This window comes from Homalodisca vitripennis, unplaced genomic scaffold (assembly GCF_021130785.1).
Source record: "Homalodisca vitripennis isolate AUS2020 unplaced genomic scaffold, UT_GWSS_2.1 ScUCBcl_3101;HRSCAF=8394, whole genome shotgun sequence".
NCBI lineage: Eukaryota > Metazoa > Arthropoda > Insecta > Hemiptera > Cicadellidae > Homalodisca > Homalodisca vitripennis.
Genome location: NW_025779223.1, coordinates 43837 through 61156, shown reverse-complemented (window position 1 = coordinate 61156; position 17320 = coordinate 43837). Strand labels below are relative to the sequence as shown.

Genomic DNA, 17320 nt, shown 5'->3' with positions numbered 1-17320 from the left:
GGATCTGCATTTTTGTAAAATTTCATAATTTGAGTCAAATTAATTCTATAATTTTAGAAACTACAGTGACTGATCACTATCCGGTATTGCCCAGCTATATTTCCAAAAATATACACACTACTCAATACCTGAATCGTTTTATAATAAGTATAACTGGGCAAATATTGGCAAAGATCTTTTAGACACGAATTGGGAACCTGTTTTTTGAGAGCGCTTGTGTTAATGCTTCTGTTGATACATTTATTGAAATTTTGCGCTCCGTGATTAATTGTAATTCTAGAAGACTAAAGATAAACGCAAAAAATACAAAATTAAAACTATGGATAACTTTTGGTTTGCTAAATTCTATTCGACATAGGGATAAACCCAGTAAATCTTTAACAAAAGAGCCATTTAATACTCAACTGCGAAATAAATTTATTCGGTACCGTAACACGTTACATTCGACCATAAAGCAAGCTAAATTTGTTTATTACAATAATAAAATTGCTGAAACTGCAGGTAAAATTAAAAAGTTCTGGTCCGTGGTTAATGAGGTGGCTTTTTTAATATAGTGGCAGGTCTAAGAGGAATCTCTTCACCAGGATGGGATAACATTTCTACAAAATTAATTAAAGATCATATTCAAGCACTGTCAGAACCCCTTTATCATATCAACACTGTAGTACTGTAGTAACTAGTGTTGAACTAGAGCTGCAAACTGTTATTAATTTGTATATTTTTGACTCGGTTTCATACATCCTGAAAAATATTCCAGCTCTCACTTTTGGCAGCAACATACACCGCTACAATACCAGAAATAAAAACAACATTGCAATAGAACACTGTAGGCTAAGCAAAACACAGCAGAGTCACATTGTAACTCCTCAAAATATTTATAACAAATTAAGAAATGTAGTTGATAAGTATCCAACAAACATTTTCAAAGCTAAATTGTATACTTGGTTACTGAGGAATCCTTTTTATGATCTGACTGAGTTTTTTAGTATTCATGAAGTGAATTTCTAGTTTTCCCATTTCTTCCTGTTTATTCTTATTTCTTTCTTCTTATTTACTATACTTTGTTTCATGTTTTGTAAAAAAAAAAACAGTGTTTTGTATAACATTGTAATGTTTTTAATTGTACAATATTTTAATGTTTTAATTGTATAATATTTTAATGTTTTTAACTTCCTAGATAGGTGCTAATATTATAGGTTATAGTTTTATTTACAATTTTACAGTCCATTTTAAATAGCTTGTAATAGGGATTGATCAGGATGTTGTTTAGTACCTAAGTTTATTCCGTTGTATCATTTATGAAATTGTATTATTTATTATGTAGGTATGAAGATAGGTGGAAGAGAGAAATTCTTGGCAACTTTTGTTAAATATGTTTAAATGTTAGATTAATAATATTGCCTCCAGACTATACCACTTAGGTGTATATTTGACTTTGCTGATGCATTTTTGTAAGATGGCAATAAACATATATTTATTTATTTTATTTAGTATCAGAACAGGAGAATTCCCCAATGCATTTAAAGTTGCCAAAGACGTTCCCATTTATAAGTCAGGTGTTAAATCAGCAATGAATAATTTTAGGCCGATCTCTTAGCTTGCTGTTGTATCGAAGCTACTAGAAAAATGTATCAAAGTCCAATTGATGAATTATTTAGAGATGAATCTATTCCTTTCAAATAATCAATATGGCTTTAGGAGTGGTAAAAGTACATCAGATGCTCTCTATGACATAACTAAATTCATATTGTCTGAAATTGGTTCTAAAAAGCAAGGCTAGTCACCTTTCTTGATCTTGCTAAAGCTTTTGACTCTTTAGATAGGCGGAAACTGCTATCAAAATTAGAATATGCCAGAGTATAAAACGTTACGCTCAATTGGTTTGTCAGTTATTTTAATAATTGTCAGCAATTTGTTTCAATTAATGGAGTTAAGAGTAACCAAACAAATGTGGACTATGGTGTGGTGCAGGGAAGTACCCTTGGGCCATTGTTGTTCTTAGTCTATATAAATAATATAACAAACAATGAGATAAATAGTAAGTTGTTCTGTTTGCTGATGACACGGCTGTGGTATCATCTGGCTGTATGTGGAAGGAGGCATTTAAATAAAAAAAAATAAATAAATAAAAAATTGGTGTGATCACAATACTCTGACTATTAACTTAACAAAAACAAAATATTTACCATTTGTTTCTAGAATAGATTTTAATCTGGGTCAGAGATGTCTCAGACTGCACTCCTGCGGTGATCCTTACTCCGAGTCCTGCGGTTGTGGTATCATTGGTCGTGTGGACCAATACACCTATTTGGGAGTAATTTTTGACAGTAAATAAAATTGGGTACCTCATATCCAGTACGTTAAGAAAAAAGTTAGAAAATTGTTATTTGCATTTAATCAGCTCAGCGGGGTATTGAGTGGGGATCGCTTTAGGTCAGTTTATTTTGCCTACGTGCAGTTGGTTCTGCAGTATGGTATTCTCGCTTGGGGAGGAGTGTCGTCTGCTGTACTGGAACCGCTTGCGGTCACACAGAGAAGTATAATAAGGATCATTTTGAGGAGAAGCCGCAGATATCCTTCTAATCTATATATTAAAAATGAATGTTTGTATGTTTGTCCTTTATGGAATCGTGAACTATTGGACCGATCATGATGAAAATTTGTACGTATATGTATTTTTCCACGGAGAAGGTTTATAAGCTATGCCCATCCCTTTCCCGATTCAGGATTCCGCCCCACTGGTTACAGAAATACCCATAAGAAATGCATTGCAGCAAACATATGTTAACGTCTTTTCAAATTTTTAATCAGCTGTTCTTTGTAAACATATATTACACTTATAGTTTTAAAGCATAGAGTAAGCTTAAGAGAAACGACAAATTTTGTTTAAACTGTTTCTGCAATCACTGTTAAACATAGACTTTACTATCCAGATAATACAATTCAAATTTGACGTAAAAATTCACCTTTAACTGCAATATTTATTTAATATAAACCATGCTCATGCTTGATCAGAAGAGCAATGCAGATATCATAATTACTATCTTACGTTGGCTACAAATATAAAGAATGTTATAAAATCAACCTTAGTTGTTTTTTTTGACAGAAGTATGGTTCTCAAAACTCCGTGTGTACATATTCTCTCGATCGAGACAACAAAGCAAGCTCAATCGTGGCATCGGAGATATAACTAATTTAATCTAAAATTTATTATAGTAAAAAAAAAAAATTTACTAAGTAATATAAGGACTTCGGTTCTTAAGATTTGCGTGCGAAGCCGTGGGTAACAGCTAGATAGAGGCAGGAATATGGTACATACCTTCATAATACGCCCAAGAGGCTCACAATTCTCAGCAATGTTTAGAATGTGATAGAAAAAGAATAAGTGAATATAGTGTACTGTTTTCAACGGGAAATTGCGTGCGAAGCCGCGGGCAACTTTTGCAAAAAATTATTGAAATGCGCAGCAAAGCGCGCCGGGCCCGCTAGTCTGTTATATAATTTGTTCCCTGTTTTAAGTGTAAGGTAATCTATATATACAGTATGGTAAAAAAGTCCCGGAACGGTTTGATATATTTTTTATCAATATAGATAAAGTAATGAGACTCTGTCACCGCATAACAGAGGAAACTCATCAAATACCTCCTGAGATGATTCAAAAAGTTATTGAAGGCTTCTACCACAGACTGGGCTATTGCCAAGAGAAACTTGGACAACATTTTGAACACTTCCTATAACTGTAAGTACTAAATTTTCAATTCTAATTATTAAATTAATGTTATCTTAATGTAAGAGAATGACTTATTTGGATAAATGACGAATAACTTTAAAACGCCACCATTTCAGTTAGAGTGAACCTTTTGAGGTCCGGTTTGCGGCAATGTATTCTACTAACTAAGACCTTTAATTTGATATAAAACTCGACCTATGCTGCTATTTAAGAATTTTGTCTGACTCCTCGTGGGCCGTCCCCCATAAGGGATAAAAAAGACATTTATGGCTATTATTGATATACCAAGTCTCATTACTTGATCTATATTGGTAAAAATATATTAAACCGTTCCGGGACTTTTTTACCATACTGTATATATAAATTAATGTTTGTGTGTTTGTCCTTTATGGAATCGTACACTATTTGACCGATCATTATGAAAATTTGAATGTATATGTACTTTTCGACGGATAAGGTTTATATGCTATACTCATTTATAAAACTCACCACGAGGTGGCGCTGCAAAATATAATTACGAGACAGTAATTTGCCAAAGACTATTTGAAGGCACTAAATTACATGGCCAAGGCTTACGTAAAGCGTGCGAAGCCACGGGAAACAGCTAGTTATATATAAAATCTCTTTTACTGCATATACAAAAATACAAAGTTTTATCTTTATAGCGCTTCACCACAACTATACTATCAGAAATAGAATACAGTTTGGATATCAGATACCAAGACCAAATTGTTCCATAGAAAAATTTAACTCTTTTTACATAGCTCATGTGCTTTATAAAAAATCTACCAGAGCACATATTGGAGGCAGAGGGTGGAAGTGTTGCTATAAGTGTATATAATTTTTACAATAATGTATTTTGTACAATCTTAAGTCAATCTTTTGTAAATTTTAATGTAAAACTATGCTACACAAATGTAAATTAAGAAAATACTGATTTATGGACTCTTCTCCTTACACAGACCTATAGTCTATATGGGGAATTATTCATTGAAATTATGGAAGTGTATTGTATATGTTATTGTTTTGTGTATGTGAATAAAAATATATTGATTTAATTTGAAAGTAAAGTTATTGGCATGCCTAGTATTGTAAGAGTGAATGTCTTGGTGTTGTTGGACATTATGAGTTGTAGCTATCACAATAATCAGCCTAATAATAATCAACCTTGGTTTATCTTATCTTATATATATTTATTTATCTTATATTTTGGACTCCAACAAATATTTTTTTTAAAGGATTAGACGAATTGGTACAAACATTCTTAAGTTAACGCATAGCAAAACATTTAGCTATTTATAAGATTAGTTGTTTGTTTCATAGTCATTATAACTCGTTTACATTTCACTCTTCCCATTGTGTGAATTAATTGTACAAAGATGATACACTAAACTTACAAAAAAATTCACACAAAACTATACCAATACTAATTGTACTGAAAATAGCATGAAATCTGGTTTTTTAATTTTGCAACAAGAACACTGTGATATCCATACTTTAAAAGTTGCTAACTTGAGAGTAAATAACACTACATGTGCCTCTACCAAATCCGTATTGTATTATTAGGTACATGTACATTTAACTGTACCAAATATAGAGTTAACCCATTGCGGATCGTATTGTTTTGGCGCGCGGGCACGAATTAATTTACAGTCAGCGGCCGCACGAACAGCAATGGTGCGACACATCGTATCGCTCGCTATTGTATACTAGAAAATTCAGCCGTAAAGGTATTCATTCATGTGGATCATGGGCCTGCTGGGGTATCCGTGATGTAGGAACATTCCGGGGTGGCAGGGATGATGTCTGAATCATAGTCTAAATAATGCGGCTCGGGCGAAGCGATTACAACATCGGGCCATTGTCTAGACTAAACCCGCCAACATGTACTTATAATAACAACTGAGGAAAACACCCAATCAGAAGTGCTAAAAAGCAGAGAGTAAACACATATGAATGATTTTTCAACTTCGACATACAACTGCGATCTGTAGGATATTTATAAAAGTTATGAAAACTCTAAACGCAGACCGTTGTTAAACACTCTTAGTTGACAAGTGAAGACGATCGCCCGATCTATCAGACATTAATAGAACTATTTGGAGGGAAACTTGAAAGCAGACCGCTTTTGCGACCTGAGCTCATCATCAAGTTAGGCCTGGCTGCTGCGTGACGAGCTCAGCTCGTCAGTATTCCGCAATGGGTTAAAGGATGAAGTGAGTGACATTTTACTTTCTTTGAGCAATATTAAAAAAAAAATACTTTGAACTCAGTTGGTGGTTTTATACATTGAAGACCAAGCTGTTCACTGTACAAGACTTGGATTGTAACAGTAATCATGATATATTTTTTTAATACATCACAACAGACAAAAGTAAGCATAAAAAGAGTTTTTAAGAACCAAGGAGAAATGAAGGAGAAATTGCAATAAGAAAATTGATTTATTTAGGTGGTATTCATATATGATACGGCAAACGCCTGTTTTACTTTGGTAACTTGACATGTTTGAGTTCATGTGTAAGCCAAACCGCAAACGAGAGCAGGACCAGACTGCCAGACTGATGTGCCGCTGCTATGGACACTGGGACATATGTCAGCAGTGTAGTAATTCCCATTGCAACCTGTGGACAAATTTTAATTGGATTTGTTTGTCAAGAGACAAGCAGCTTGACATGTTTGATTTTGTGTGTGGACTAGACAATACATGAGAGTAGGACCAGATTGAACTGAAACTTTTTGAGATTTTATGTGTATTTTACTTTTTGCAGCTACTTAGGTTGTTGTATAATATAAAGTAAAAGTTTTAAAATAGTATTCCACACTGTAAAAAACATATTTTATTTTAAAAGTTTTTAGTTCTTTTAGTTCTAAATGTTTGTAATATAATTTACACTTTTTAAAATATACAGCTAAAACAAAAATATAGTACAACCAGAAGTTTACTTTGTTCAAAACAATAAGTCTAAGATAAATTAAAATCTATTTCTGTCAAGTGTTGTATATGTGTGTTAACATTTTTTTCCCTGAACTGATAATGATTCTATTTATAGTACAAAATTGAAATTTTCTGTATAGTACATAGCTCTACTTTTTAATAATCGAGTTATCTTTTTTCACTTGTCAGAACTGTATAGCTATAACAGTATATCTACCTGCAGCCATGCCATTGTAGCCACTGCATTGGCAGCTAACACAGCTCTCCTGGGGATCATTCTCCTTCGTGACAGCAGCCACATTCCTGATATCAACATCAATGTTGATGTTCCCTGTAAATATATATGTAAATTAACTGTCAATATCTTTGGAAACATCAGTTATTAAAAATACATTGACCTTTGTTTGAAGTTTGTTTTTGATGGAAGGATTGAAAGAGAAACAGGATTTTTCCGGACATTTGCCATCGTTCAGTGAAACAAAATAATGAGTAACACTACATTTCGAGGTCTAAAATCTGGTCTCTTACTCTGGTGAATAACTACCTTAACAAATTGACCTGTTGCACAATGAGTGACATTGACCTGTTGTGATATAAGCCTATCTTGAATTTCCTTGTCATATTAAAAGTAAAGTAAAAAGTAAAGAATGTCTTATTTTACCAGGCGAAGTTAGGGCTAAGAAGCCCTCTCTAACACTTAACCTGTATATTAAGCAGATACAGAAAAGTAAACTAGAATTATTTCCTCACTACTGTGCAGAGTGTTACAAAAATTGCACATATACGTTATTACTCTGTATATTAGTTATTGTCCTGTATACAATATGCTTTGGTTACATACATATTTATATGAACGTAAAATAAATTAAATGTATTTAAAATAATTATCTATATTTAGTTTAATTGGTTACAATTAATGATGAAGATTTCAGCTATTTAGGTCAAAATGTTTAGGATATATATTAAAATATGTACTAAAAACATGCTAGAAAACACAAGATTAAACATTCTTTTGTTTTCACGCAAATAAAATGCTGTATGATACTTATTTAAACTTTATTAATATGCGCTTGGATTTTATTAGAATAGTTATACAGTATCTCTTTTCTTTCTCTTAAATATCTTTTATAAAATCCTATCATAATTTATTTTACTCCTTATTTTGCAATTACAAACAGAAACACACATGGGCCAAGCAACATTAACAAGTATACTTTTAGTTTGGTTGATATACTAGTTACTTTAAATTTATATACTTTTAAATCAACCAATTAAGTGTAAATCTAATCAGCTGTTACTTTTCTAGTAAGAACTTTATATTTAATCTCATGTATTTTTCATTATTAAATAATAATGATTAAACATACTTATAATTTTTTTTGTAAAAGAACGTTAAAAATAAAAATAATAAATAAATGCAAATACAATCTGTTTAAATTAAAACACTTGTGGATACCCTTAACGCTATATTTGTATGATGATAAAGTAAAATTATTAAAACTTTTTCCTTATGTAAGCATTAAAACAAAAAAACATTAATTAATTATTTTATTAATTATCATTAACTAAATAAATTCCCAAATTCTGAAGTACTGTATTTTGTCAGTTTTTCTACCAAAGATCCCCTTATGCATTTACCAAGAGCCTGTGGTCGAACTGAACCGTTGTGGGGTTTTCAGTAAAGTTGCGAAGAGCAGGTGAAAATGCCAAAATGTCGTCAGGTATCCACTTATCAGCCATTTTGGGAAACGAGTTGTATATCAACCCAGCATCAAGTCCAGCCACAAAAGCCCCTGAAACACACAAATTATATTCTTAATCTGTTATTACTCACACATAGTAAAAAAATATATTAGACAAACTTGTAAAATACTTCTGAAATTACAATGATACTTTGACAATCATAATCAATAGTGTGTGAATTTATTGAATTATTAGCATTTATGGCACAAAGCTCTAATCAAACTGCTTGGTGGTCGGATATTGGGGAGGTATGGCTTTCTTACGCTGTTCCTATGTGGAATAGCACAACTAGAGTAGTCTGGGGTATATCAGTGTGAGCCCTAGCTTCACAAACCACTTCTGACATTGGGATACTGAGTAAATATTTCAATAACTTTTAATAGACAAAAGATATTTTGTTGAAAATCTGTAAATTCTAGCTTGAATGAGTACTTGAAGTCAAAAATGTTCACCAAATCCAGAAAAATTCTATTTTGTATTATCCACAGCATCACTTTTGTGTACTCAAAGAAGTTTTTTTTTTCAATTGCATGATAGAAATAAGTATGAGTAAACACTGATGTTGTCATAAAAATCTTCAAAAGAGTGATGTTTTGTCTTCAGCTACATTACTTCTAAGAAATATTAAAAAGTTCAGTTGAATCTGCAACTTTAATGCCTTTAACATAGTTATTGTTATTGGAGTGAGTTTGGTATTGTGCCTTATATGATACCAAAGACTTCAAAAACCAAAAGCCAACTCCTAAACTAGAAAGAGAATAGTAAAAATATTTTTTTTCTAAGTGCAAAGATCCTTGGGACTTTACTGCTGTAGAAACAAAACTTCTGTGATCTCCTTAACTTCTATTGCTCTTGGAACATAGTTCAAGAGTAGTAACTAACTGTAAGTGAATTTCACAATTTTAAAAGCTTTTAGTTTGTAAAAATCGTCTTAAACTCCTTGGGGGACTCCAAAAGTAGTTCATATTTGTACGCTGATGAAAACTCTTTCATAGACTCATCAATGAGAGTGTGAACTCTTCTGAATTAGATCAAAAACAGAAGATGGCTTTTCAGCTAGTTCAATTATATGCATTAAGTTCTAAGAATCAGACATTATCCAAAACCAGTTAATCTTTCACGTCCATATTATGCAGCTATGATGGAAAGGGTTAATTCAATGTGAATATTGACTTTAGCTCCATTTCACCTTTCGATTAGTGCAACTCTGAAATCTGACACACTCACAGACTTAATTACTGGGATCTTGAGATCACGTCTGCCTGAAGGGATAAAAAAACAGTAGGCAACGAAAAAGATGTTCATAACGAACTCTGTATCATTTCAAAATCAGAGACACCTAGACCACAAAAGAGGTCTTTCTGGTTCAGCCATCAGCCAATCATTGAAAAAAATGTGAATGTATCATTTGGCAAAATATTCTGAGAACGATTTAATCTGTAGACTTTTAAATTTTGCATGAAAATTTATTTATACATATATAAGAATGTGTTCTATGATGGTGCTTGCCCAACTATTGAATTTGGCTGAGCGTAATTTTTATGTCAATTTATTTTTTTATAATTTCATGTCTTTCTATCTGCCCACACGAAATCTCAAGAATGAAATAAACTATGGATTTTAAATATTGCGCACAATCCCAGTGAAGCCTTTTATGTGGTGTGGCATACTCTTATCTTGTGTATTTTATATTTTGGTGATAGGTGTGTCAAAGTTGAGCCACGATGAACTCACGTTGTGAGCTAAAAATAACTTCACAAATCTGTCACACACTCAAGAACGACAAGGGATCGCTCAACTGAAGATTATTACATTACTTTTTTGTTTGTTTGGTTATGTTTAACCCTCTCTTGAGCAATTGCCATGACAAGGAGCCTGGCACTAATGTCCAATCACCACTGATCATCACTAACTGCTTTATCACTACTTTCTGCTTTGTGCTGCCATCAACAGCTACTTTTTGAATTGCTAATGGAAATATCTATTGACAGTATTTTTGTCCACAAGGATTCATTGCATGGTTTTATGTTTATTGATGCTGTCTAAGAATAATGGATAAAACGTTTTAACAATCTCTTCATTGACAGTGATTTAGCCATTTTTCATCAAAATTCCTTCAAACTTCTTTTGCTATTATTAGATCTACTTGTAACTTTTTGTAGCCACTAATTTACTGACATATTGTCATGTTGTTTTAACAGTTATTTGAACAAGATATGTAGCCTTATTTTAATATAACAATACAAACAAAGAATTCTTTTACAAATGAGTATTCATTTACATTGAATTTACCTTAAAGGCTTAATAATTTTTCAAATTAATACCATCATATTATAGAGAATTTAATAATATTTACAATGATGTATAATACAGGACAGTTTTGTATGGAGTAGAGTTGCGACTGAGTGGCTCAATCAAATGAGCCTGGTAGTATCACAAGCGTGTTACACTGTTGATAAAATTGTAACTTTACGATGAGTAAGAAAAATCTGAATGACGTAAAACTTAATTTTATTTCTATGTAACATTTGAAAACGTTTATACATATTTTGTACTAATATGACATGAAAGATTATAACTTGAGGAATAAATGAACAACAAAGTTATCATTCTAGATATAAATAAGCATTACAAAATTACAATCATATTGGTAAAACTATACAAAATGACCCCAGTCATTATGGATAGTAAGTCTCATTGTTTGGTCGTCTTCAATGAGTTAAAAGATGAAGATCGTCTTCAAAGGGTTAAAATATTACATAAAACTAAATATTTTTGTGTAGTAGACAAATATTTCCTAAACATCAAGAAAAATGAGAACTCAAGTAATACTACGTGTTAAGATAATTTAACTATTCTTGTTGCACAAACCAATCAGGAATATTAATAGTAGGCTAATTTACAATGAAAACATTCCTTTACCTCATAAAATATAAAATAATGTAGCAAGTATCGAAGATAAGCATTTTTACTGAAAGTTGTATATTTAATGTTAACAGATATCCTATTTACATTTGTATTTAAATTTACTCAGGCCATGGACACTTAAAAATTATATTACAATTCTGATTGGGCAATTTCAGATTTGTATTACTAAATAGTTTTAAAATAATAAAAGTGCTTAGCTAATAATTAGATTAAGAAAATTCAATATCTAAGTTTTGTAATACATTAAAAAGTATGAATTTGTTTTGAAATTTTAAATTGTTCGAATTTGTAATTTCAATGATTTTGTGAAGGAAACAGTATCTTTCTGGAATGCCATCATACAGTGATACAATAAATCAGAAACATTATGTTTCAAGATTTACAATCTAATCTATTTCTCACTTGCATAACTAATCTCCTATAATAACAATCACGTTAAAATAAACAAATCATACCACAGCATTGTGACACACATAAGTAAAGAATTACAACAAACATGTTATGTGTCAATTCCATACACACTATATCTAAAACATGCACTTTATATAAACAAAACACAAATCATTGAATCTGAACTAAAGAATACATGTCAAGATAGGTTTAACGTTGTTTTCTTCGTGGTTCTCATTGATGAGGTTACTGATTCCTTGTATCAATGTACAATGGCAAATATCTGAAAAAATCCTGGTTCCTTCACAATACTTTCATTGTTAACAACAAACTTTAATCTATTTTACGCAAAATTTACTTTCTCCAAAAGTTGTTGTATTCGGCCAGAATCAAACAACTTGGTAGACAGAATGTCTGTCACAGCAGAAGTGCTAGGTCTAGCCTTTCCTTCGCCAACAATGACGGTTGTAGACTCATCATATTCTTTGCACATTAAATAAAAAACTCTAGACCTTGCATCCCTTGATCTGTATGTGAATAGTAAACAACTGTTTTTAGACTCATTTTAAATTGTTTGATCATTTAGAATGAGTCTAAGATAATATTGATGTCTAAAATATTGTTTAGATTCCATCTTCATATTTTACCTTGGTGTCCTTGCAATTTGGTAAAGGCCTTCTATTACTACCCTATTCTTGATATCATAACTTGAGAACTTGTGAACACACCTGAGACCGCTGTAAGGAATACAAGGCCCTTGCAGGAATGGGCGAGTGCTCGGAACCTGGTGGCGGACCGCGTGACCTGAGCAAGTCTCTCGGCAGGCAATAGCTGGTCTAGAGCTGACCACAAGAACAGAGTGTATAGGACGAATGCCAGACTGAGGTGTGAGGCCAGACGGTATTGGGACACTCTGGGCACATCACTGGGACCATCAAACTTGTTTTCCAGGCCAGATTTGACCATGTACCAGCCCATTAGCCCCTAAAAACAATAAGTTGAGTATTTTGGATAATTATTCATGAGGATTTATACATGTTTGTTTTTTCCCAAGGTATATAATGGAGAAAATTTTATGTTTGGGTAAAACATTGGTTTTGTCATCACCTAATACTAGTTAACCCTTTCAGGGCCAGGAGCAAATATGAGATGTTGCAAAATTTGTTCACATCTCATATCCCCTTGTGACTAGTCAAAAGTGCCAGGCTAAAATTGGTGATTTTGCAGTCTCTTAGATTAAAATTTATAAGTTTTCATAAAAATTAGAGAATGACCTAAAAGTTGCACCAAATTACTTGTATAAATATATACTATCAACAACAAAAATATATAGATGTAATTTTAAGTAATTTAAATTTTTTTTAATGTTTTAATAAATTACATAAAAATTTTTAGTTTTTTGCAAATAACTAAAAAAGGAAAAATAATTAGGAAGCTATTTTATTATATTATACATTTAGAAAGGAACAACCATACAAAATTTTGTGTTATTTCTCTCATAAATAAATTTTTTATGACACATTTTGTATAAATACGCATAATTGCACTTCACAACATTTTATAAGTATTACAGCAACTGACTCTTACATTGCAAAAAACTTAAAATAAATATTCACATTATGGATGTACCGGTTAACAAGTTACGGTTACCTGCATTGCAATGAGGGTACCAAAAGCTAACACTCTTTTCTTCAAGACTGGTTGAAACCAACCCTTGGCCCAGAAAATTGTAGCTGGAATAAAAAAACTTGCTCCAATAAGTCGTCCCCATTGCCTATGTGCATATTCCATCCACCAGATGAATTTGAACTCTTCCAAAGTCATATTCTTGTTTTTTCTGCAACAAAAAAAATGACGGTTAAATTTATATTTACGTGTAACAGGAAACTTTCTTTTCAATTTGTTTTTTTTTATTGGCATGGCAAGTTCTTAACTGCTCAAAATGGTTTTACATTATATAGACTTGCTGACTCACAACCTCTTTATGTGGTTTGATGTTCACATAGCGTGCAATATCAGCCTGTCACGTAGTTCTTTCTTGCAGCCAATTCTCGAATTATTTAAACAATGTAACTATTTTTCTATGGAGAATATTGGACACAAAACATGAGACATACGTTTGTATTAAAGTAAAAGTAAAGTAAAGTAAAGACGTCTTATTTTACCAGGCGAAGTTAGGGCTAAATACATAATCTAATACGTAATATGAATCATAATACATAATCTATTATGTTTTTGTTCTAGTGTTATTTTACTGAAAACTGACAATATTGAATGTTCCTGTCAGCTCAGTAGAGTTATGGCAGCTTATGTAAATGAAGTGACAACATTTGCTTATCCAGGCGATTGTTTATATTTTACGTAAGTGAAATTCACTTTTCTATAGAAAAGTTGTTGGGATTGTAATATATGAGGACTATCCAGAAGTAAATTACGTTTCGCTCTGTAACCATTAGGAACGGGACAATTGCGGCCATTTTGATGTCAGGGCATATCTTTGTTCAGTGGCTATCCAGCCATCTATTTAGAGGTTACTGTTGTTCCTCGTTGTTTTACAATAGCAATTTAAGGTATGTAATACAATTGAAACTCCCACAAGTTTTTAGGTACGGTCAGTAATACGGTTTTTGTTGGCTAAACACAAAAAACCAATTGAGATTTATCGCCAACTCTGTGAAGTTGGTCGGTCAGCATCTCGGATAACCAATACTTCCAAGACCTCCATAGATTGCGTATTGAAGCTGAAATTTCAAATCATACAGGTCAAGTTTACAGCATCAGCAAACGAATGGAAAATAATAAAAGACATTAAAGTTCCTTTAGAAGAAACTACAGTCCACAGAACCCTAATTGCTTAAGGGATGAGCCTGCTGGGGAAGATTGGTACCATGTGATTAATGCTTGTAATGCTGAAGAAGCTTAACAACAATTTTTGACAACTGTGACAAGAGCACTTAACTATGCATGCCCAAAGCAGACTAAAAGCAAAATCAAAAGTAATCTATGATGATGAAGCCAATAATCTAAAAAATAAATATCTTAGAGCTTTTTATAAATATGAGAAGACAGGTAGTAATAGTGACAAGGAAGAAATGGCAAATATAAAGAGAAATTATGATATTAAACTCAGAAATCTCAAACGTAACATCACTCAGGAACATATAACGTACTCTGGAAAATTATTAACTTAGAAAGGAACACTAAGCAAACACACAATACTTCTCTATGCTTGAAGGTGAATGGCAAGAAGGAGGATGACCCAGAGCTCATTGCTGATTATCTCAACATTTATTATTCATAAATAGCAGAAACAACTCTTCAGGAAAACAGAAACCAGCTGCAAAATGTAGTTCTAGCTCATCCAAACAATATTGCAGCTTATCATTATTACACAACATTCAATTTTACCCTTATTGATGAGAAAGAAGTCCCAGAAGTAATAAACTCACTAAAACCAAGTTATCTTTTGGACTGGACGAATTCCCAGCTAAAACAGCAAAACTGTGCAAAATAGTTGGCAGCTCCTCTAACAAATATAAATAACAAATCATTCAGTCTGGAACAATTCACATCTGCACTGAAAATATCTTAAATCTATCCCAAGCATAAATAAAAAAGGTTCATCAAAAAATCCAAAAAATTATTGACCTATATCATCTCTTATCCACATTTTCCAAAATAATTGAGAAAATTGTACTGAGAAAATGCTACAACACCTTGAAATTAACAATCTTCTAAGAACCAGCATGGATTTCCCAAGGGGAAGTTGACTTTTAGTGCAATTACAAGCTTAGTCGAGTTTATTACAGATAAATTAGAAGAAAAAACCATGTATCAGTTGTTTTTCTAGACTACAGTAAAGCATTTGACTGTTTAGGACACAAATTGATACTGGATAATCTGACTGCACCAGGCTTTCAAGGTAGAGCCAAAGATTGGGTATCCAGCTATTTAAAAGGGCGTAAATCGTAGAAGTTCAGACAACAAACAGCAGTAAAAGCAGTATTGTCAGAACCAAGCCGCTACGAGTGAAAAGAGGTGTGCCTCAGTCCTGGGTCCTTTCATGAATGTGCTTTTTACAAATGACTTTGTGTTTTATAAATGACAGAACTGTGGAGACAATAATGTATGCAGACAACACCACCTTGCATTTTAAGAATGAAAAAGCTCAAAGTTTCTTTTCTGACATAACACACACAATAGATAAAGCACTCCAGTACTGCCTCCATAACGAATCAGCAATAAACCCATTGAAAACAACACAAATCAATTTTAGTCGCAAATCTGAAGAAATACAAAAAATTCTCAACAACTCTACAGAACAGCAAAATAAATTTCTGGGCTTAACAATAGATTCTGACCTTAACAATAGATTCTGACCTTTCCTTGGCCGCTCATGCTGACATACTAAGTAAGAAACTTAGCTCTGGAGCCTATGTGGTTCATAGAATGAAATGGATATGAGGGATGTTGACAGCAAAGACAGCATTCATGCACTGATGGAATCCCACATCAGATATGGCGGGATAGTGTGGGGAAGAACATCCGAGCACAACCTCAAAAGAATACCTCTGCAACTACACTTAAGAATTCTGAAGAAGAGTTATTAACACACACCATTTGTTCTCTGTCTTTCCAGTAACTTTCAATTAATTGTAATTCAAATTCCTTATTCCATAAAATTCAAGTTTTTTTACATAAAATAGAGTGACTTACAGGGTCAAAAGCCTTGCTCAAATCCATCAGTGTAGTTTCAGTCACCAACTTATTTTCAGAACAATTCAAGACAACCTCAATAATTACTTCAACACCTATTACAATGGAGTGATTTGGTCTATTGATAAGGATAGATGAAATTGTTGGATGTAAAATATTTAAAAAGTTGCCTTATTAAACAGGATTCTACTACGAATTATCAGAACTATTGCTATAGTGTAGTTCTCTGGTAATTTCTTGTCTCCTTTCTTAAATAAAAGGGTAACCTTAGAAAACTTAAAACAGCTAGAAAATTGACCCCCAACTAATATACAATTAATTATATACATAAGAGGTAGAATTATTAAATCTATATTTTTTTAAAGAAAGTTGGATATTTCATATAAGCCTTCACTACGTGAACAGTTCATTTTGGAAACAATGGAAATTACAGTACCACAGTCAATTAACTTCCACTTGAAATCATGTTCAATAACATTAACAGGATGAGGATAGTTCTCCAACAGATCAAAATATGATGTTGTCATTAACTATTACACCATTACTACTAGTTAACAAAACACTTATTCAAGACATCAGGTGTTACAGGTACAATATTATTACTAGGCCTACTCAGATTACCAGATTCATTTTTTACAACTACTCATGCTGTTTTACATATTCTTTGCATTTGTAATCATAGTGTCCTTAGCAGTCTTCTTTGCTTTATTAATTTCTTGATTGTAAAAATTATTTTCAGTAACTTTAAAAAGTTTATAATATATACATTAAATTGTATAAATGGCAATAGCCTTATTTAATTTCAATAAACATTGAATCACAAAAAATATATATGTATATAACTATATATATATATATATATATATATATATATATAT

The 17320-nt window shown here is 32.2% G+C and overlaps 1 protein-coding gene across 3 annotated transcripts in view; it reads right to left on the bottom strand.

The window, feature by feature from the left end:
• Positions 1–6152: 6152 nt before the first annotated feature.
• Positions 6153–17320, bottom strand: part of LOC124372398 (cytochrome c oxidase assembly protein COX15 homolog) — a 39009-nt gene continuing 27841 nt past the window's right edge. For all 3 annotated transcript variants that reach the window (XM_046830797.1, XM_046830796.1, XM_046830795.1), the window contains exons 6-10: positions 13377–13563; positions 12455–12710; positions 8304–8458; positions 6883–6996; positions 6153–6351 (exon numbers count right to left, since the gene is read on the bottom strand). In XM_046830797.1, coding sequence (XP_046686753.1) covers positions 6214–6351; positions 6883–6996; positions 8304–8458; positions 12455–12710; positions 13377–13563 — 850 coding nt within the window. In that variant the 3' untranslated portion in view covers positions 6153–6213. The remainder of the gene's footprint in view (positions 6352–6882; positions 6997–8303; positions 8459–12454; positions 12711–13376; positions 13564–17320) is intronic.